At 37.9% G+C, this 22,963-nt stretch overlaps 1 protein-coding gene and 1 pseudogene across 1 annotated transcript; both read right to left on the bottom strand.

The window, feature by feature from the left end:
• Positions 1 to 1,405: 1,405 nt before the first annotated feature.
• On the bottom strand, positions 1,406 to 5,536 carry LOC148878120 (cysteine-rich receptor-like protein kinase 10). Its single transcript, XM_088949119.1, has 7 exons — positions 4,124 to 5,536; positions 3,624 to 3,752; positions 3,308 to 3,429; positions 2,961 to 3,171; positions 2,489 to 2,726; positions 2,094 to 2,244; positions 1,406 to 1,975 (listed from the first exon to the last, which is right to left on the bottom strand). The coding sequence occupies exons 1-7, from the start codon at positions 4,950 to 4,952 to the stop codon at positions 1,628 to 1,630; spliced, it is 2,028 nt and encodes a 675-aa protein (XP_088805245.1). The 5' UTR covers positions 4,953 to 5,536; the 3' UTR covers positions 1,406 to 1,627.
• Positions 5,537 to 20,701: 15,165 nt separating this feature from the next.
• On the bottom strand, positions 20,702 to 22,519 carry LOC148878119 (stress-response A/B barrel domain-containing protein UP3 pseudogene; annotated as a pseudogene).
• Between the last annotated feature and the right edge of the window lie 444 nt (positions 22,520 to 22,963).

Here is a 22,963-nt window from a genome sequence, read left to right as displayed (position 1 = left end):
GATACCAATGATAGGTCTCAGTTAGTAGCTACGTGACAAGTGCTCTTCTTAGGGTGAGAACAAACCAAAAATTTCATTCAAATTTTCACTACGCTTCCCAGCTGGTTGGATGGTGTTTAAATATAAGAAATTCTTAACTGCGTACCACTAGGATAGCCTTTAATTAAGGGATTAGCCTTCTAACTAACTGGCCGACCCCTAAGCCTTAGAAAAATAACAAACTAACAAACTAACAATAATAAACTAATTGGCTGATCCTATACTATAGCAACAATAACCAACTAACACAGTAACAACTAACTAAATTGGCTGAGATATTCTCCAACCAGTTATTGACCCATTCTAACAGAAGTAAAGACAGAAGTAGGAGCATGTCTAGTTCATCACTCCACAAACCTCGGATTCCTCCTGGGCACCCTAGGAGGCCTTCTTAACTTATCAATCTTTCAGTTTAAATTTTTAGAGAATGTGATTTTCTTTACGAGTATACTAATGAATGTGATTTTCCTCTTTCATCAAGTTAAAATGTTTAGAGAATCAGTTTACTATACACCCTGACAAAGGAAAACTACCAATAACTTGCAACTGAATGATTTGTTCCAAGCGTGGAGAATTTGGAAGGAAGAAACAGCCATGGTGTTGCTGTTAATTGCCTTTATTAACAACTCGGGTTTATGAAAAGCTGGTTGTGAATTAGAAAATTTTGTATGAAGATGATAAGTCATAGCTCGTACAAGTAATATTATTATATGAAACATAAAGGTTTTTAGCAGCAACTTCTCGTCCTACAACTCTCTCTCTCTCTCTCTCTAGGCATCTATCAATTTAGTCTTTGTACCAACATTTTTTATTTTCAAGCCTGAACAGGCATCCCGTCAATAATGCTCAGAATAACTGTTGCGATCCATTTGTCCCATGTTGGTAGTATGGGATGCTAATGTGAAGTATCCCACATGGCCACATCTGTAACATGGAATGCTGTTGTGGGGTATATATGTGCTTGGATTCCCTCCCTCTAACAATTAGCTTTTAGGGGTGAATTCTGTTAAGGCACATATCAAAAACACTCGCCAAGAAGGGACAATCAAACATTCAGGAAAAACAAACCTACCTGCTGACTAAAGGAAGATACCCTGAGCTCCGGGATAAGATTACTTATGAGCCCTTTGCACACGGTGATGAAGATCCACATGCGCCAAATAGGAGGAAACAAATGCCTCCAACAGAGGATAAATCCCAAAACTAATCTACCGTAGCCAAAGAAGAAAACACCCATAATTTCTTTGAAGCACCTTCAGCTCTATTTCATGTCATTTTCTTTGTATTTGTAGGTCATACCTCTTTAGGCCGTGTTTGGTTTGAAGGAAAAGATATGGAAGGAGGGGAAAGGTAGGGAAACATAGCCTTAATTTCAACATTTTTCTCTTTTTGGTTTACTGATTTATTGTTCTTCCTACCATCAAGCTCACCCTCCTTTATTTCTTCTGAACACCAATTAATTTCTTTCCTCTATCATGTAATAGTGGTTCAGGGAACACAAACACACCAACAAACTTCATCTTATTCAACAATTTTTGGGACAAGGCTTTTCATGTACCTTCCCCTATCCACTTGTATAGAATTCCAATTACCTGGGGTGTAGCTCAGTAATTGACACATCATTGATAGACCATTGTGCTGACTTACTTGTAGATTGATCCGATTTAGATGCCTCTCCTTGGCTGTCTCCTGTGGTGGTGCCTGACTGCATTTTTCTGGGTGCAACGAATGCTGGTTGTAAAGGCATTTCAAGAGTGACAGAATAACTGTTGAGCATGAGAACCACTGTTCCCATAGTGGGTCTGTCAGCTACAGACTCCTGAACACACAATAATCCAATGTGAAAGCATCTCGTTACTTCATCCCTCGAATAATGGTCTCTTAGAATTGGATCCAGCAGATCCAAAGCTGTTCCCTCATTCCAATGGCGCCAGACCTATCACAATTCATCGGTACTTAACTATTTAGTTTAATTATCCATGATGCATTAATGTAAATTGAAGATCAAGTTTAAAAAAAAAACTACTTGAAAGTATATTCATACTTATACTTACACTGCTTAGAAGATCCTCCCCATATTCTGATTGATAGAAAGGGCTGTTTTTCTTGCCAGTTATAATCTCCAAAAGTAAAACACCAAAGCTAAATACATCTGATTTGACTGAGAATTGTCCATGCATTGCATATTCCGGAGACATGTAACCACTGTAAGCAGTTATTAACAAGAAAAAAAATTCAGTGATGACAGTAGAGTATTTATTATCTGAGGTTTTAGCCTTTTAGGTAGGTATTTGTCTGTCCCCATTACCTACTTAATTTTAATAAAAAAATCTGGCATAGGTAGGGGTTGAGGTTGGCAAATTTTTGTCACCATTACAAAATGCCAGCCCTGCTTTAGGGGGTATTTGTAAATATTTCAATTGCAAGAGATTCAAGAATCAAGACTTACTATGTTCCAACAATTCTGTTTGTATTTGCTTGACTCTGTTCTGCACCAAAAATTCTAGCCATCCCAAAATCAGATATTTTAGGGTTCATATTACCATCCAGCAGGATATTGCTAGGTTTAAGATCACGATGAATAATCCTGAGCCGAGAATCTTCATGGAGATAGAGGAGTCCTCGAGCAATCCCTCCTATAATCTTGTAACGTGTCGGCCAATCCAAACGGGCACATTCATTAGGATCTGTGCATTCATCCACATACAGTAAGGATATAGAATATGGATAAATTCTGAATGTGTTGAAATCTCATAGGCTTTGCTTCTACTTTTTAATTTTCTATTATAGAATAATATAAATTACAATTCATAGTCAACCTAGCTTTTGAAATAAAACTAAAGAAAAAGAAGTCTAAATTAATGATGTATTTGTGTGAGTGTTGTGTGTGGGTGAGTGGGGGAGATGAGTTAAGGCCAAACCAAACAGGAAGAAGTCAAGGCTTTTGTTGGGGACAAATTCATAGACAAGTATCTTCTCTTCGCCTTCCAAGCAAAACCCCAAGAGCCTGACAAGATTCCGGTGTTGAAGCTTGGCAACCAATATGACCTCATTCTTGAATTCCACTGCACCTTGCCCAGAGCTTCTAGAGAGCCTTTTCACAGCAATTTCTTGTCCACCAGAAAGTTTACCCTGAGAATTCATTAATGTAAACAGCTATTGAACTTCTCTAATTCTGTGGGTGAATGAAATCAACTTCAAGAAGTCAAAATTTCTGATTAAAATATATTTGACATACGTGGATTCCAGTTTATCAGTAACTCCATACCTTGTAAACACTTCCGAATCCACCTTCACCAATCTTATTTTCATCAGAGAAGTTGTTTGTAACCTCAATGATTGTGCTCAAATTAAATTGCAATGACTCCACATCTCCAATTTCATTGCCAACTAGAAACAAGTAAAGTGGAAATTGGTAAGAATCTGAAAGGAATACATAAATAATACACAAGGAAAAAATGTTCTATATTTCTGCAAGAATCTGAAGTGACACACTGATTATTAAATCCAAATCTTGTTTTCATGGCTAGTTATCCCAGACAATAAAGTTCTGATGCCCATCAAACTTATGGAGCCATGATTACCTTGACTGATTATGTCCATTTTTTTCCTGCGTAGACAACAACAGCAGAGGATAGAGATGAGGAGCACTGCGATAACAGCTGGAACAACAATAGCAACAATTGTTCCAGCTGACGTCTTTTTCCTTTTCACTGTGTAGAGGGGAAACCAAGAAAAAGTTCCATGTTAGTAAATTCTGGCCTCAGAACGAAATTGCTGATAGCGCTTAATGATGATTTTAATATCTTGAACAGACCAAAGGATTTCTGTATGGTTATGCAGGACATTTCTTGAAATTCAATGTTTTCAGTTTTCAAGGTTGCTTTTTGCAACTGTGACACTGTGTTTTCTTCAGTAACTTTTACATAATAATCACGTTGAAACCCAACACTGTGCTTTGGAGGTCGACAATCTCCCCCTTTTCGTAACAGAGTAACGAATCCCCTGTTTGGGATATTTGGTTGAATTCCAAACTTCAAAAAAAAAAAAAAAAACTATTGAAATAAAAATTCAAAAGGTTTACCTGAAGAAGGAATAACACTATTAGTTGGAGGTGAAGGACTGAGAGGTGACGGAGGGGAAGCATTAGCCGTAATCCGGTAGAAAGGGTATATCTCATACCTCAAATTACAGCTGGGCCCAAGAACTCGTCCACCTTGTTTCCCGTCGCAGCAAGTGGGGATATTACTAATGGCGCCTAGAAGACAGTTGTAACAGCTGTTTCCTGATAAATCTGGTGTGCACTGAACAAGAGAGTAGAGGGTCTGAAAACTCGAGAAATTAGCTTCTTGGGTAGAGAACTTTTTGGGAGAAGAATTGAAAGCTGCCCGGTTGGCTATCTGGTTCATCGTATCATCCAAGATCTGATCGAACTTGTTTCGATCTGTGATATTCTGCGTGTTCCACATGTAGAAAGACACGCCAGACGCGACGGAAAAGAAAGATAGGTCGGAATAGCGTAACATGCAATCATCGTACCAAATGGTTGCCACTTTTCTGTTGGGGCATCGCTGAATGATGTCTTGAGTGGCGGTCTCAACGCAACTCTGGCAGACATCGTCGGTGATGTCGCCTCTGCAAAGGAAGAGGCCGTAGACCCTATCGGGAATGCGACCGGCGGTAGTATTGTAGAAACCATTGTTAGTGGGTGTGGCGTTGGAGGAAAGAGAGGAGAGGAGGAAGTTGAGGTTGGTTTGGAAAGTGCTATTAGTGGTGTAAGTCGTTGTATTCGGACAAACGTTGTACAGGAAGTCGGCACGGCAGAGAAGGCTAAGGAAGAGAACGGAGAAGATGTAGTAGCAGAAGACTTTCTCCCAGCTGAGACCAGGCTCCATGGTTTTGTCAGGGTTCATGTCATCCCCTCCCTCTGCCTGAGCAGTTCTATCCACAGAAAAAGGTCGAAATTTTGTAAGAAGAAAAGATGGAAGCGAAGGAAGGGGAGTTTTACATGCGTAGAAGACTTGTTATTGATCGTAGTATCATACTGCAATACCAGAAGAAGAAATTGATGGAACTGGATATCGGACTCGGAGGGGGATATCTCGTTTTGGTATCATACAAGGACCCGGAGGATCGAGATGTTTGGATTTAGCCATCTGAATTCATATCTGCAACTTCTCTTGCCACTCGTCCAATGAAATTCGAACACGGTAGCGATGGAAATAAATGCAGAAGATGACGTAAATTGCTATTTTTATTTGCATTGAAGGCGTGTTTGTGTCTGAGTGGAGGGAAATAAATGGAGATGATCGCAGCAGCTGAACTTTGTTTCTATTGTTTTCTCAACAATTTGATTTGTGTCTGAGTGTTGTTTCTATTGTTTTCTCTCTTCCGTATTTGTGCCCGGCGTTTGGGTTTGGTTCATTGTTGATTGTGTAATCTTACTTGTAATCTGAGCATTAAAAAAAAAAAAAAATCCGGGTATTCAACAACCTAACTTTCACTTGGTCTTTGAATCTTGATGTGTAGTCCGTCCATTTGTTCAGAAAAATGAAAAATCATAGAGGGTGATTTTTGATTATCCAAGGGAAAGCATAGATCAAATGCTCAAGTATGGAAGCCTCCCAATAATGTATACTTTGAGCTCACATTTGATGTAACCATGGTCAAAGTAAATTTTCTGATCAATTAATAAAACACGGATATTGGTTTCAAAAATAAAATACTGATACAATCCCCATTTATTTTAAATTCAAAAACCTTGCTCGTCTGCTTTTTTATTTGATTGTTGCTTGATTTTTTTTTTCAGTATGTTCATAAGATTCTTCTCTTTTTCTAGACTTCACAACTGCTGTTCTACTAGAGTTGGTCTTCTTTCGACATGTTTTTAACAATTGTCTAAGCCTAAACATCAATGTGACTTGAACGCTAATGTCCACGGAAGACCCAAAGATAAGTGGACGAAAGCGAATGGATTGACTTAACTACGCGTCTACACCCACCTAAACTCTTAGGTCCTTTCTAATGTTTGAAATATTTTTTTAGATATTAATTAGACTTTTTGGCAGGCAGATAACATTTTGTTTTAAAGTGAGATCACCTTTCCCGTCGGCGTCGGTTGGAAGGAATTCATGAAAAGGACAAGGAGAAATTCATGTGTTGTAAACACATATATTCAAATTCTGTTCAATTTGCAACTTCGTAGTTAGGACAAAGGATTGGAAAGAGTCGCATAAAAACAAAGAAAATTATTCCTCCTTCTTGCAAGAGTCCCTTTGCTTGATCAAATTAATTTTATTAACGAGGAGGCTATATCCACAATCTTGGAACAAATTAATTCAATTAAAACCCCGAATTTTGAAAAACATTCCCTAAATCCAGAAGATGAATTTAGCCCAAGTGGTAATTGCTACAGAAGATGAATTTTATTAAGCTTTCTGAAATTTCGCCCAAGTGTATAGCCATGCATCCAATCAGAATTCCTTCAATTACCGTTTTGTCTTTACCTCCTGTTCCCAAGCTGTTAGACAGTTTTGTATGCCCTTAGCTTCAATCAAAATTGATGTACTTTATGAGTTTATTGTAAATGAATAAAAGTACATATTTGATTCATGTTCCCTTGGTATGTTTCTGTGTAATACCCTTAAACTGGACACTTATTGAGACTCGTATTAGTTTAGAATGTTCACAGCCAGTGGGTCGGTCTGGGGAGACCTATCCTGACAAGGCTGACACTGTGGTGCCACCAAGTCGGTTGGGGTGACTTGTCTCAGCTACCGGGGTGAGACCCTAGGCACATACAGTGTGGGATTAATTGAATCTTTGAACTGGACCAAATTTCCAGTATTGCCCTAGACCTTGGAGATTGATGGGCAAAACTGGAAAGTTACACCCGACCCCTAGACTTGATTATGATACTGCACTAGGTGTCGGATCGGGCTGTCTTTGATGTACCAATCAGTGAGATCCTTAGCGGGGGTCAAAACCTGGGTATGTTGGGACAATCCGAGAATTCATCTGAGTGGGTGATCATAGTGACAGGATCAGCCCCTTTGTCGGACAAAGGTAATGATCGGGGATGCACTCTCACTGTTGTAAACCAAGATTGCCGGCAGCCGATTTCAACCGTTGAAATTTGTTTTGCAAAATATATTTTATATGAGATATAAAAGTATATATATTATGGTTTCTAAAATGTTTGCAAATGGTTTAATTCCCGGGATCCATATAAGTGGAGAGTGCAACACTGTTCCTTGCAGCCGAGGGAGACGTCCTCTCTTGTCGGGCAGTGTATGATCATTATGGGCTGAGAGGTTAAGTGTAAGACCATTGAGGATAATACCTGATGGGCTAATCTTGCATCTGCCCACAGTCCCTGGGTGTTACAAGGTGGCTTGGCCCAGGGACCACTTAGGGTAAGTGTTGGGCCCATAGAGCCCATTCGATGGGTTTCAGGGGGTGCACTGTCTTTAACAGTGTATTCGACTAGGCCTTGTAACAAAGGCTGGGCCGAACCCATGTGGTTGATGTGTAGATCAATGCTTGGGTCCCACACCATACAAGGAAGCCCAACTGGGCAGTAGTTAGGAAGGTTAAGTGAGCACATAAGCTTAATGGGCCTAAAGCCCATTTCGAACTGGGCTATTAATTTATTAAATTAAAGGGGCGAATTCTGAGATGGATTAGCAGTTACCCTATCCACTCAGAGAGTCCAGATCTGAATGTGATTCAGATCTAGAAACCTCATAATAAGATTAGGATAAAGTTAATCTAATCTGCAGATAAGATAAGGGTTTATCCTTATCACTAGAAGAGAAGGCTGATCCAAATATGATTTGGATAAGCAACTCCTAATGGGATTAGGAGCTGATCTTTTCAAGTTAACAAAAGAAGGAGGGGGCGGCAGCCTTGAGAGAGACCAAGAAACACATCAGATCCTCTTTAGTGCTGAAATCAAGAAGAGAGAATTCTGCACCCTGCGAATACTCTCTTGCCGCCTCCCTGCTCTTGCCGCCCTGTTTGCCAGTTCGATCTCCAGCTGTGGGAGAAGTCAAGATTGGATCTTGACATCAATTCTTTGAGAAAGGATTGAAAAGGAAGCTGTGCTCACGTTCCATCCTGCTGTTTCTTGCGAAGGACAGAGTTCTTGGGGAATAACATTGCTGATTCTGCTCCATCCTGCACTGCGCCATCTTCAGTGGGAGCAGTCTTTGGATCCTTCCTTGGGCGTGAACACCTTCGTTGGGAGATATTGCTTCTCCGTATCAGGTATCTTTCTCTCCCGTTCCTTTTGGTTCAGATCTGGTTCACTTTAATGTTCAAGATTTATCCTTGAAAATGTGATTTTCTAAATAGGGAATGTGATTCCCAGTTGAAGGGAGAGAAAAATTTTTGAAATTCGCCCTTATTCCGCAATCTTTGGGCGTCCATGTGATGGATCTCTCAACCCTTCACATGGACAGGAGCATACTAAAAATCTTTAATACAGCTAGAGATGTTTGTAAATCAAAAGTCCCAACCATATCGGATTAGCAACATGAATCTTGTTTTGCCACATTCTATTGTGTTCAGTGCCATAGTTATTGTATAGTTATTGTTAAATTAGTGTTCGTTTGTAACTTGTAGGGAAAATTTCTGATTATTACTCTGTAATTTGGGCCTAGTGCCATTTTGGTCCTTGAACTTAGAAATGGGATAATTCAGCATCAAAACTTTTAAAATGTGATAATCTAATAGCTGCTATTAATCGACCCATTAATCAGCCATTAAGTTGCATTTAAAAAGACATAAATGTCCTTTGAATATCATCTAATTTTCTTTATCAACTATCCACACATTGATAAAAAATGAATAATCCCAAATTCTTGTCTTTTCTATTCAAGAAAGTTCGAATCACGTCTTAGTGGGCATTCTAGTGATCCCCGCTTTCTTGAATAAAAGAGGTAAGGATTGGGGACTATTCATTTCTTATCAAAGTTTGGATGGTTGACAAAAAAATTAGATGACACTTGAAGGGCATTTGTGTCTTTTCAAATGCCATTGAATGGCTGGCTAATGGACTGGTTAACAATAGGTACCAAATTGGCACATTTTGAAAGTTTGGGCATTGAATTGTTACATTTTAAAGTTCAGAGACCAAAGTGGCACTAGCCCCAAAGTAAAGGGTACTAATCGGGAATTTTCCCTAACTCGTAAGTACTATATCACTTGTTTTGTCCATAAATTGTTAGTTTTTCAATGGGTTTGAGCTCAAGTCTAGGGCTAGAATTTTGACACCAACCCAGTTGACCCACCCACTTCAAAACCCATCCATACCCACCCATTCTTATGGCGGGTCAAGATGGATCATTCGAACCATTAGGATCAAGGTGGGGTTGGGTTAAAGGTTACCCATTGACCCTCCATTTTATATGCCTATTCGAAATTTTTTTTATACTTCGACATTTCTTCTTCTCCTCTATTTCAATTAGGGTTATTTTATTTTCTCCTCTATTTGGGGTTGTTGAACTTCTAAACTTCAAAATGACCAACGATTCTTGTTGCCACTATTCTCGCTGTTGCCGTTTAGGGCTCTCTCAAGTTGCTACTATAGTTCTGGTTGTTGCCGTTTAGGGCTCTCTCAAGTCGCTGCCATGATTCTTGTTGCTGCCATTCTTGTCACCACCAACAATGGTCTCACATAAGTGGCAGATGAAGGTTTTAGAGCTGTTACAAAGCTACTCCCCATGCTTTGAATCAATGATCACTAGCTCTTGAACAAATGTGAGGGTGCCTGCAATTGAACATAATAGACTATAATGGTGATTGAACGAAGGAGGAGGAATAGAGGCGAGGCCATCTGATTCAGGAAGCACCACCATAGCCAATTTTTTTGAGATTTTTATATGTTTTACAGAATTATTTTTATTTTCTATAATTTTTCTTTTATTCTAATTCTAATCTTTGGATAAAACATATTTTTTGAAAAAAAAATCATTTTATGTCTTTTATATATAATTTTTCTATTTTTTACCTGAGGTATATAATTTTTAGAAATCTTTGTTATCATTTTCTGCATCTTTTTCCTATGATTACTGTTTTTATTTGAAATATATAAAATTTTGAATTTTTATTGTTTTATTTATTATTCTAAAGTTTTTTATTTTTTTGTGTGAAAATATATATTTTCTGAAATTTTTTATCATTCATATTTTTCATTAATTTCTATCCATTTTTTCATTTTCTACAATTTTTGGAATTTTCCTGCAAATTCTTTGTTTTTTTTGCATTTGTTTTTTCTACACTTTCTGATATTTTACAGGATATATATATATATATATATATTTACCATTTATGGTGTTTTTATGCAACTATTTACATTTTAAAATTTTTTATTTTTTATGTTTTCTGGGTTTTGTGGTTTAAATATGCAGTCGTATGCTTTTATGCAATTAGAATAAAGAAAATGTAAAAAAAGAGTCTAATTTGAATAAATGAATTAGAGGGTCAAAGGGGTGGGTTAGGGTGTCAGGGTCAAATGGGTGGCGACCCTCTTTGACCCACTATTAGGGGTAGCAAATGGGTTAGTGGGTCAATATAGTTGGATTAATACTCAATCCACACCCAATCCTACCCAACCCACCCATTTGCCACCCCTACTCAAATCTTGACCCCAAACCGATATGGTTGAAAATCACCAAATCGAGCAACTCTACTTGCACAATGAAATTTATGACTATGAAAGGGAGTAAAGGTGAAGAACAAAATAACATATATAGGCCACGACCATGTCCCATGTCCAAAGAGATAGAAGCCATTGTTGTTTAAAGTGAATGAGCTCAAAGTATTAATTTCAATGGGATATGGTGGAACCTCGACTATTTGTCTTAATTTTATCCTTTATCCGTTTCTACAATGTGAACTGAAAGTGAAGGAACTTCTGAACGACTTCAACCACTACTATAATGCTTTTTTATTTTAGGTTAAACATAATTCAACATAAGAATGTTGCAGCTCAAGTCAGATAGGAGGCGTACATGTCATCTGTTCTAATGAAGTCACTCTCATTAACGTTGTCTTCCCCATGGTTTTCAAAACCGGATCGGACCGGATGGTCAAATCTGAAAAACCGAGAACCGGCCACCTGACTAATCAATTCCATTTTTCCCCAAAACCACTTTTTTTCCCTAAAACCATTGATTTTGGTCAACAAACTACTGAATCAGCCGGTTAATTGTTTGAATCGTTCAAACGGCTTTGACCATTTTTCATTTTTTTTTATTTTTTTGTCAGAATGGGTCGACCATTCAGGTTGAACAGTTGGAGCGTTCGAACCGATAACTGGACCCCTGACCGATTCGATCACCGGGTCGGTTTTAAAAACCATGGTTGATGTGTGGCTCATTGTGACACTAGCAAGTGCACTAGCCGTTCAAGTAATAAAGTAGTGAGTGAAGTATCGTTCCCACGAGGATTTAGGAAATAATTACCAATACTAAATTGAACACTTCTTATCTGATCAACAAATAAATCAAAACTTTAATGAAAGCTAAAAAAATCCTAAATTAAAATCTATCTAAATCATTGGCCCAATTGCCTTCAAATCAGGTTAGAAGAGTAAGCAGTAAATGTCAATCTCAGAATTCAGCAATCTATCAAATTGGATCAGTCGAATAAATCATGATTGAGCCTTGGTTTGGTGAAACCCCAAGGTCATGAACAGCCTCTCTCAAGCGCATGTTCATCCTATGCATGAGTGACGGTTCTTCTATCTCTAGCAAGAATCTAATCCCCATGCATGCATTTCTTCAAACACTTCTAAGGCATCAATTCAAATCTGAATTGATCACCAACTGAATTGTGCAAGTTATCTCTAACCTTGCACTCAATTCAGTTCTTGAATAGTAGATCTGAATTCCTAGAGTCTCTCTCAAGCACTCTAGGAATTCCAAGCTGTAGATTAATTCGGCCAATCTGAAAATTGTAGATCTGAATTCTCTTTCAATCAATTCAGATCTTGCAATCTCAGATCTGAGAATTCAGATCTGAGTCTTGAAGGTTAGTTGGCCGAATTAATCTACAATAACACCCTTATTCAAGAAACTTCAAGTACAATTCATGACCATTTGAATGAATAAAAAAGAATTAGATTGCTGAACTGAAATTTTACAAGCTCAAATACATCAAGGAAGAATGGAAAAAAAGGAGAAAGAAGAAATAAAATATAACAAAGAAACTGAATTCGAATCAAAAGAGAATGAAACTACAATTGATTTATTACAAAAGATCTTTGAATCACAAACCCTCAATTCGAACTCACCTTCTCTTCTAGCTTGCTTGTCTTGAACTTCCTTCAGCCCTTCTTCTTCTTCTTCTTTGCGCCTAGCCTTTTTCTCTTCTCTTCTCTCAAGGTGGCTGAACCTCTAAGAGTGGGAGAGTCTTCCTCTCAAGCAATTGAATACCTCTCCCCCCTCCTAGAGGCCTCCTTATATAGTTTTTCAAGGGGGCTCTTGCCCCTTCTTGAAGCCTCTAGAATGGGGTGTATTACACCCATTTCTTGAACTTTCTAGAGCTTTCTTGAAAGCCTTCTAAGGGCTGCTATTTGGGCTGCACTTAGGCTCTCTCTTAGCACATGATAGCTATACATTGAGCTACTCTTTTGGGCTGAGAATGGGCTTTCCTTGCTGGGCCGAATTCTACTCATAGGTAGGCTTTCTTTTCTTGGGTTTTCTCAAGAAATTCACTTGCTCTTCTTGGGCCGAAGTGCTCTCTCTTGCTTCCATGACTGGGCTGGACTGAAATTGGTCTTTTTGAACCTTCTTTTCTTGCCTTTTTCTTTACTTTTCTTGGATTAATTATCCCTGAACTTATTCTTAGCATTAAGCTAAATTAAGGCAAAAATTAATAAAACCGACATAAAAATCCATGCTAAAGTCCTCAAAAATTATAGATAAATTGTAAGTTCATCAATGGTCTTCCCATTAAGTAGGTGAATACGATTAACCTGATCATAAAAAAAGACAAACATAATCCAAAACTCTCATTTTGAATCATTCAAATTCTTCATCCATCTTTTTTCAATCAAGCCCTAGCCTTTGGAGTAGGAAACCACCGATGATTTCTAAGCACAACCGAACACCGATGGTGACAAGAACCAACAAGTGGCAATTGTTGGTAATACTTAAGCATCTATTGGTTTCAAAAATGGTGGTTACTATTTGAATCTTCAAACTTAAAAGATTCTACTTGCAAGTATCTTTTTAAGAGTAGTCTCCATGTCTACCGTGGAATAACAAATACTACAAAAAAATGAGCCTTTTTTTCTTAAGCCAAAGGCAATAAATTTATTTAAAAACAATAGGTTACAAGATCAAGATGTATGAATAGCATGATTGTATCTGATAGCATGATTAGCTAGCCTGTGGGCTAAGCGACTACAAGATCGAGATGTATGAATAAAGTTGGTTGACACAAAGTCAGAAGCAAGATGCCTACATTCTAGAATGATAGAATGTAATTTCCAGGGAGGGTCTACACCCAAAGAGAGAATGTCAATAATGTGCTTTGTATCACTTTCAATGATGAGAGCAACAAAGTCCATTGCAATGGCACACCTCAGACTTCATCTTGGGGAAGAACATTGGATGGAACACATCTTCCCAGTATGAAATTGCCATTGTAATCTTTGATAACAATTCCAAAAATTGAGTGAGAAGCACTCCACGCCCCATCCGTATTAATTTTAATGACTCTAATAGGAGGTTTGATCCACCTCTGAAACGGCTGAGGACCTATGCTGATTTGAGAGTGAACATTGTTAGTGTTTGAATCTAAAACAATAGTTCTGGAAAGTAAGGCACAATGAGCTTCAATGGCTGCAAGCGTCTATAATGGATTAATAGAGTGTTGCTCAAATATCACTTTGTTTCTACGCTTCCAAATGAACCACATTACAACCAACCCTCGAGCAAACATTGGAAAGCAAGAATGTTGATCCCTTATTTTGTCAATATGTCTCTAATGCTGTAACCAATAACATAAATTATTGCTTTGAATATTCATAGTTCGGATGCCCAAGGAAGCAAACCATATAGGTTGAACGGTTGGACAATGAAATAAGATGTGATCCACAGTCTCGTCCGAAACTCTACACAAGCAGCAAGTTGCTTCAATCTTAGTTGATCTTTTTACTAGCTTTACGTTAACTAAAAGACCTCTCCCTCACTACATCTCCATAAGAACATCTTGACACGGGGAATTAAAGTTTTCATTTTCCACAATTCTTTCCAACTAAGATTTTCACAAACCCAGGAAGCATGAGAAGATTCTGAAACATCTTGACACAATAGTTTATATCCAGAGTTGCTGGAGTACCATCCATGGGGAGTAAAAGACCAAATCAGCTTGTCTTTAGTTAACAGATCCACCTGAGGGATATCAATCTTTGTAATCTGGTTAATAATGTCCTCATCAAAGAGCAAATTTAAGAGTTGGATGTTCTACGTCTATGAATTCTGATTAATGAGCATGGCTACTTTACTGCAAGAAAATTCCCAATTAATCGGCTTTTCAATTAGTCCCTTAGGAATCCACGGATCCTTGAAAATATCTACATCCTAACCATTTGAGATTAACCATCTGGAACCCTGAATGAGATTCTCCCAGCAGACTAATAAGCTAGACCACAACAATGAGTGTGAAGTTTTATGATTTTGTTCCTAGAAATTTGATGAGGTGAGATACTTTTCTTTAAGCATTTTAACCCATAAAAAATTAGTTTCTGTGAGAAAACTCCAAGCCAGTTTAAGTAAAAGAGCTCTATTCATCAAACCTGGGTCTCTAAAGCCAAGACCCCCTTTCTCCAAAGGGAGTAAAAATGACTTCCATTCTTTTAGATAGATGAGTCTTTCCTTTGATGCCTTCCCCCACCAAAAATTATGACTGATTGATCTTAGCTCTTTGCAGATGGAGGATGGAAGAGCATAGGTTTCCATATGGTAAAGGGGGAGGAAAGATAGAGTAGATTTTATGAGAGCAGTTCTACCTACACGAGAGAGGATTCCTGATTTCCAATTCTTAAGCTTTGACCTTGTTTTATCTACAATAAGTTTCCAGGTTGAGTGCTTCTTTGAGGTATTAAGAAGAGGCCCACCCAAGTACATATCCTCCAACTCCATCTCTTTTACTCCCAACATTTCCATAATTTCAATTATTGATGAAAGAGGTGAGCATTTACTAAAGGAGATTGAAGATTTATCATAATTCACCACTTGTCTAGAACAAGAACAAAATAGATTCAGTATCAATCTTAGCTTTTGAACTTCTGAAATGGTTGCTTCCCCAAAAATCAATTAATCATTCGCAAAAAGAAGATAATTTATCTTTAAATTGGTTCTTCCAAATTTAAATCCTTTAAACTCACCAATACTGAGATCATCAGAGAGCATTCTAGATAACAACTCCAGATAAATTATAAATAAGTACGAGGAGAGGGGACACCCCTGTCTAAGCCCTCTAGTTGGCTTGAATGGTTTACTGGGAGTACCATTAACAATGATGCGCATGGATCAAGAAGCTAAACAGTTACTTACAAGAGTGATGAAATCCTTAGAGAAACCCAAGAGCTCCATACAGTGAAGAAGAAAATGCCACTCAACATGGTCGTAAGCTTTAGAAATATCACTTTTGAGAAAAAATTGACTTGGAGTACAAGATCTTTTGTTCATTGAATGTATTATTTCTCTAGACAGAATGATATTATCAACAATTTGTCTACATGGTGTAAAAGCATTTTGAAAAGGAGATACCAACTTCCCAAGAAGAGGTTTCAATCTTTTTGCTAAAATCTTAGCAACAATTTTGTAAGTAATGTTTGCTAGACCGGTTGGTCTAAAGTTGCTAGGCAAAGAAACATCATCCTTTTTCAGGATTAGGACAATAACAGTGTCATTAATTGTAGAGATGACTGTAGGATCATTAAAGATGGATTGGATAAATTGACAAAGGTTTTCACCTACTGTATTCTAGTCATTTTAAAATAACAAGGCATGAAGTCTGTCTGGGCCTAGAGCTTTGAGGGATGCCATACTAAAGAGGGTAGCCTTTGATTTCATCACTAGAAGGAGTTTCACAAAGAGACCGGTTATCATCAATTAAGATACAACTACTGAAGAAATTTGCAGCCACTGAATTTAGATCCATATGGGAAGAGGTAAACAAAGATCTCAAATAGCAACAAATAGTATCTTCGATTAATTTGGGGTCAGAAATCCAATCCCCATTATTGTCTTTCAATTAGTAGATACTATTCTTCCTCCTCTTTGAAGCAACAATATGAAAATAGCGAGAGTTTCTGTCCTCGTGATTTAACCAATCACATCTGGATCTCTGCTTCCAGTACATTTCTTCAATGCCATAACACTTTTCTAAATTGGCTCTCAAAGAAAGCTCTTCTACTGATGAAGTGTTTAACATGTCTCCCATTTGGATATGCTCAATGATCTTTTTGATTTCTTGAATTTTTAAGGGAAATTGTAACTAGGAATGAAACCCAATCCATAAAAAGGACTTACAATTCAGGCACTTCTAAGGAAATGAGATAGATTGAGTGGAGCAAACTGATGAGAGAATATTAGCATATCCATCACAAGAAGTCCAAAGAGCTTCAAATCTCTTTACAGGTTTCTCTCGTCTCTTAAAACCTACTAAGTTACAAAGAATGAGATTGTGATCACTTCGAATTGCCAGCAAATGTTTTACCATGATCTTTGGGTACAATTGCAGCCAAGACAGGTGGGCTAAGAGTCTGTTCGAACGCTCCTTAATGAGCAGGTGTGCCGATCTTCTATTTGTCCAGGTATAAGCCAGGCCACGGAAGCCCACATCCAAGAGTTCGCAATCATTTATGAAAGAATTAAACGCTCTTGTGTCTCTGTCACTAATAGCCTGACCACCTGATTTTTCTTTGCTATTTGTTATAGCACTTAGATCTCCCAGAATTGCCCATGGACTATTGGATTGAGAATGGAAATCTCTTATTGATTGCCACAGTTTTTGTTGGTCTTCTCTTTGGGGAAAATCATAGGCATAAAGTAATTTCCAAATACCTCTCTCAGCCTGATCCCCTACATTTGCAACAATAAGGTTTTTATCTGAACTAACAATTTGTACATTAATATGATTAGCCCAGATTAGGCACAAGCCACCAGAGAGACCAACAACATCGACGCAGTAAAAACAGTTCCAGTTTAACTGATGTAGAATTTTTCTAATTTTAGAACTTGAAGCTTTAGTCTCTAACAAGAATATGATTTCTGGTAAAGTACTACTTAGGAGCCTTGACAAGTGACGAATTGCCCGAGGGCTCCCAATCCCTTAACAATTCCAAGCAAGAATTTTCATGATTGATTGGGGGCAGTTTTGGGGTGCGCCTCTTCCACCCATAATTGATGAGAGAAAGAGAGTACTTTATCGCTCTTTTCTTGTCCTCGAGCAATACTCTTCAGTTTCCTTTTGATTCATGTAGTCATTGTGTCATTTATTTCAATTCTCTAGGCCTTTTGCATAATCATTTCAGAGTTTAGAGAATCACCACATCTCTTCCTGTTATTGCCTTGAGTCGAAGAGGCTTCAGTGGGATCACTTGAAAAGATAGTTGAATAAGCCTTAGGGCCTATTTGTTTCCTTTTAACTATTATCTCTTAAGAGAAATCTTTTAACTTTAAGAGAAAAATTGTTGTTATTTTCCTCTTATCTCTTATCCCTTATCTCTTAAAGTGTAATCATACACATTTTTGTTTTCCAATAATACCCCTAAAAAGACAAACAAAACTATAATATATGGGGTCTAAATAGATTTTTAATAATTTTCAGAATTCAGAACAACATTCTCTGCATTCAGAGTTCGAAGGAAATAAAAGTTCACCAATACCAATATACCTCTTAATGTAAGTATTGCACTTTCAAATGTTAAACTTCATAACAAACGAATAAGTAGAGAACTCGCCTAAGTGGAGTGCTGATGTAATGGTATTAGCAACATCTATCTGTTGAATATGCTTGCAAGGAGTGAGGTAATTTGTCACTGGTCCAGTCTGGATGTGATTCGCATCAATCTCCATTCTTTCCGCCATAGGGGACGAAGTTGACAGATCAGTTGGTGAATTAGCAATTGGAAATGTGTCCTCAACATGAAGAATTGTAACCGACGAAGAAGGTAGTGGTGAACACTTGCCTGATTTGGCGGAATTAACACCCTGATTTTCTGGTATAATTCCGCCTTCCTTTTGGATAGTGCAATGTTGACAGATCAGTTGGTGAATTAGCAATTGGAAATGTGTCATCAACATGAAGAATTGTAACCGACGAAGAAGGTAGTGGCGAACACTTGCCTGATTTGGCGGAATTAACACCCTGGTTTTCTGGTATAATTCCGCCTTCCTTTTGGATAGTGCAATCGTCAAAGTTCACATCCATCCTAGATCCCTATTGAATGGCCGACGGAGAAGGATCCGGTCGGTCACAGTTCAGGTTCAAATTCTTTTTAATAGACGATGGACGCTGGACTGTATTGGCTCGGATCTCCTTGGTAATTCGATCTACTAAGAGTGCCTTTAATCTTCCTTTCATTTCTTGACTTTTATTATCCTTAATTGCCTAAAGGAGATGATGTTTAGTTTTGCAACTCTCAGCTTCATGCCCAATTTTTGCACAAAACTTGCAAAACCTAGGAAGTCTCTCATACTGAACATCCACCAGAATAGTTTTCCCGTTCAACAGCTTAAAGGAACTTCTTGTTTAATTGGTTCAGTCACATCAATGGATATTCCGATATGAGCATATTGGCTCCACTTTGAAGCATCCTTTGGATCCGGCTCGAATGGGCTTCCAATCTCTGATGCCAATTTTTTCACAGCATTAGAGTTTAGATAGGCTAAGGGTAAACCAACCATGTGTACCCAGAAATCCGCTTTGTTCATAAAGTATTCTTCAGGACGAAGGTTTGGCTCCCCTTTATGCAGAAGAATCATATCCCCATCGAACAACCAAGGGCCTCGATCAAAGACCCTATCACGTTCAAAGCAGCTTGGAAAATCAACGTGGAACAGATCATTTCTAAAATCAAGTATTTTAGAAGCATCTAGTTTCCAGGATTTCGAAAGCATTTCTTATAGGCCCACAACCTTGACTGGCCGGTCTGTAAGTACAGTGAATATCAGAGTTCTTTGCTAGTCTCTATTTTGGAGAGTGTCATCCATAATAGCCTCCACTGGTTTCTCTATTCTAGGGACCAAGATACGTGACAGATCTTTTAAAAGATCATCCTCATCCATAGTAGAGCAGACAAGAAATCAACAAAACATTCTCAGAGGGAGAGAGAAGAAAATAAAATGGGAAAGAGATATTGGGGGAGGGGGAAAGAGAGATAGAAAGAGATAGGGGAGAGAACCCTACACGAAGGTAGGAGAAGAATCAAAAGAGTTAATTGTACTACCCCTCAAGTATAAGGTAGTAGTAACATGTAATTTACCTAAAACGAGCCTTTTGTGACATTACTTTTGCAACGTTTTGAAGTTTTCTTTTTCGTGATGTTAATAACATTTATTTGTCGCAAAAAATTGAGTTTTGCAACGGTTACAAACAACTGTTGTTCAATTCCGCCTTTTTCTCTTTCAATGGCATTAGTTTATTATTAATTTTAGGAAAAAAATCCCAATTAATACCTTGTACTTTGGGCCTAGTGACACTTAGGTCCCCAAACTTTAAAGTGCAACAATTTAGTATTCGAATTTTTAAAAATGGCAATTTAGTACTTGCTGGCTGTTGTTAACTAGCGGTTAATCAGCCGTTAAGTGGCATTTGAAAAAGACACAAATGCCCTTCGAGTGTTATCTAATTTTCTTTATCAACCATCCAAACATTGACAAAAAATTAATACTCTCAAATCCTTGCCTCTTCTATTCAAGAAAGTTGGGGTCACCAGAATGCCCACTCAAATGTGACACTAACTTTTTTGAATGAAAAAAGCAATGATTTGGAACTGCTAATTTTTTGTCAACATTTAGATGGTTGATAAAGAAAACTAAATAACACTTGTAGGGCATTTATGTTTTTTTTCAAATGCCACTTAATGATTGGTTAACAACTATTTAACAGTAAGTACTGAATTGTCACGTTTTAAAATTTTGGATACTGAATTGTTGCATTTTAAGGTTTTGGGGCTAAAGTGGCATTAGGCCCAAAGTATAGGGTATGAATCGGGAATTTTCCCTTTTTTATTTAACTTTAAAACTTTTATCAATTGGTTATGAAATGAATTAATTATAAAGTTAAGTTATAGTTAAATTGAAAATGATTATACTTCATAAAATATTTATATTAATGAATATTTTAAATAATTAAATATTTAAATTATTTTCATTAAGTGAAACTTTTAATGTTAAAAAATACAATTTGTGCAGACTTATTTGTGCTGCAAGGAAAGTTGTATTGAGACATCAAGTTTAATATTTATGCACAAATCCTCCCTATGTAATTTTAAATTGTAGACTTTTTCTAAAAAGGTAAATAACTCTTAATGGAAAACATCAATATTAATAAAAGGTAACTAAAATAGAAAACATTAATAAATTAATAAGAAAATAATTGTACATTAATAATTAATAATTTAATGATAATAACAAAATAATAATGATAATAATATATTAATAAAATGTAAATACATTATCAATTACTTAATAATAATGTAATAATAAAGCAAGGATAAATTTCTTAAACGATTCCTAATGTTCATAAAATTTACAAGCTGTACTCTTATTGTTTAAATATTGTCTTGCGGTACCCTTAATTTTTTTGACAATTGACATCCCCTCAAGTGATTGTTGATGAAAAGAACAAAATGTCAAATTTGATCTCCATTATTCCTCAAATTTCATCCCCTCTTTTTCTCTTTCTCCTCCTCCGGTATGCTCTGCTTCTCCTTCATCCATCTTCATCTCTGTTCATCGTCTTCTTGACGACCCAAACAGAGCATCCAATTCACTTGATCCATGAAAAATAGAAAGTGAAGCAATCAAAAACCCCTTTGCCCTCGCAGGGGAGAAATTCTCGCCGAAACTAAATTGGTCAATCGAACCAACGTAGTCCTTAACAGCTCCAACAGCTCCCAAAACCTCTCCCTTCACTCCGTCTCCTAAGCCCTCCTTCAACTTTAGAAAAGTCACCCGCATGGCAGCGCCAGGCGAGGGAACAATCGGGCCATCGAGATCATCGGCCACCCAATTAACGGCCATGACGTCTTCGCATATGGGCAAAACGGAGTCTTTAACGACGCTCAAATGCTTGGGATGCGCAGAATAGCCGGTGAGATCCTCCTTGGTTCTTTACCTACTGTGCAACATATGGATGGAGTTAAGGGCCGAAGATCGGTTTCTATAGATGGGTCCGGCGGACAGGTGAAGAACCTGGTCGAGAGAGGTGAGGGCATTCAAACCACCGATCATGGCGTTAATCTTGGAAGGCTCGGTGTCGTCCTTGACTTTGAAGAGAACTATGTGATCAATGGTCATTTTGGCGGGAAGAATTGTAGACGAACAACAGATGGTTTTGACAGGAAAGAGGGAAGGGGCTTGGGCTTGAAGAACAAGGAGGAGGGAGTAGTGGAGGAGAGTGACCGTAGAGTTCTCGCACCACAAAGCATCTCTCTTTACTTTACTTTAGTCCGAACGCCACAACTCAACTCAGTGAATCACAACTCGCAGGAGCGAGGTTAGGGTCCGCTCCTGATGGTGATGGCAAATTTGGCGATTGTTGGATTACTGTAAAATGGATAAGTACAAATCTTGCAATCCTAGTGGGCGCTGAATAGTTGGTCGTTGCAGGATTGGTTTTTCTCACTTCTCCCTTCCGGTTCTCTCCCTTTCCCTGCCGCCTTCATAAAAAAGGACGTTACTTTCTGTTATATCTCTGGCCAACTGGGTGGATCCGTGCACTCGGCGAAACTCTGTTTTTTCCTCCATTCCATTCCATCCTCCCCCAGTTCTCAAAGGGTGCCCTCACGCGCCCAAACCCTCGGGTCAGACGACTTTTAACAATGGTGTGACCGGATTTGGGGCCCAAACCCTCGGGTCAGACTGAGCACCATCGCCATTGCCTGGAACGACAATCGTTGCAATTTCTAAACGGTGGACCTTTGGTGAGAAATAGTATATTTCTTGATACCTTTAAAGGAACATCAAATTATAAACATAAAGAATATAAATAGATGAAGTAAGGTGAGGAACACAGGCCTCTTCGGGGCTGTGTCACTTAACCAAATTAAAAGCAAGGACACCAGCTTTGTTAGTTTCCTTCAATTAGACATGCAAATGATATCTGGAGATGGGCTTTCAATTCCCTCTACAATCAGAGGGTTTCCTCCGCTTCCAACCTTTGCCACTGGAACCGTTGCTTCCAACCTTCATCGCTGGAACCGCGTTGGTACGTTGTAGCTGCCGCCAGGGAGAGAGAGTGAAGAGGAAGGGAGAGGGATGAAGGGCAAAATTAGATTTTGAAGAAAATTTATACATTATGTGGTCACATGTGTATGAATTTCGACCAAACGTTAATGGATATTAACAATAGGGGCATAGCTAGTCAATTGTTAGAAAATTTAAGGGTATAATTTGTCAATTTTGTGAACAATAGGGATAGTTTAAGAGATTTATCCATAAAATAATAATAAAAAAATATTAATAAATTAATACAAAATTGAAAAATTTTCAGTTGATTCTAATTCTAATTCAAAATGAACCAAACAACAACAATTAATATTCCACTATAACTCCTATGAAACCAAATACCATGTGCTAGGAATAAGTCACCCAATTTTAATTCCAAGGGATTTTAGTTTTGATTCGAATCCCAATCTTGAATGTGAACCAAGTGGACCCATAAAAATAGTTGGGGA

The sequence above is a fragment of the Nelumbo lutea genome, chromosome 1 (genome assembly GCF_056320005.1).
Source record: "Nelumbo lutea isolate HS-2025 chromosome 1, American lotus-T2T, whole genome shotgun sequence".
Taxonomy (NCBI): domain Eukaryota; kingdom Viridiplantae; phylum Streptophyta; class Magnoliopsida; order Proteales; family Nelumbonaceae; genus Nelumbo; species Nelumbo lutea.
The sequence above is the reverse complement of the archived record's forward strand: the minus strand, read 5'-3'. Positions and strand labels throughout refer to the sequence as shown.

Coding starts and splice junctions, on each gene's coding strand:
- LOC148878120 (XM_088949119.1), bottom strand. CDS start 4,952: ATGAACCCTGACAAAACCATGGAGCCTGGTCTCAGCTGGGAGAAAGTC. Junction 2,727..2,960: donor CCTTGACTTCTTCCTGTTTG/GTTTGGCCTTAA, acceptor ATGAATGCACAG/ATCCTAATGAATGTGCCCGT. Junction 1,976..2,093: donor GGGAGGATCTTCTAAGCAGT/GTAAGTATAAGT, acceptor GAATTGTGATAG/GTCTGGCGCCATTGGAATGA.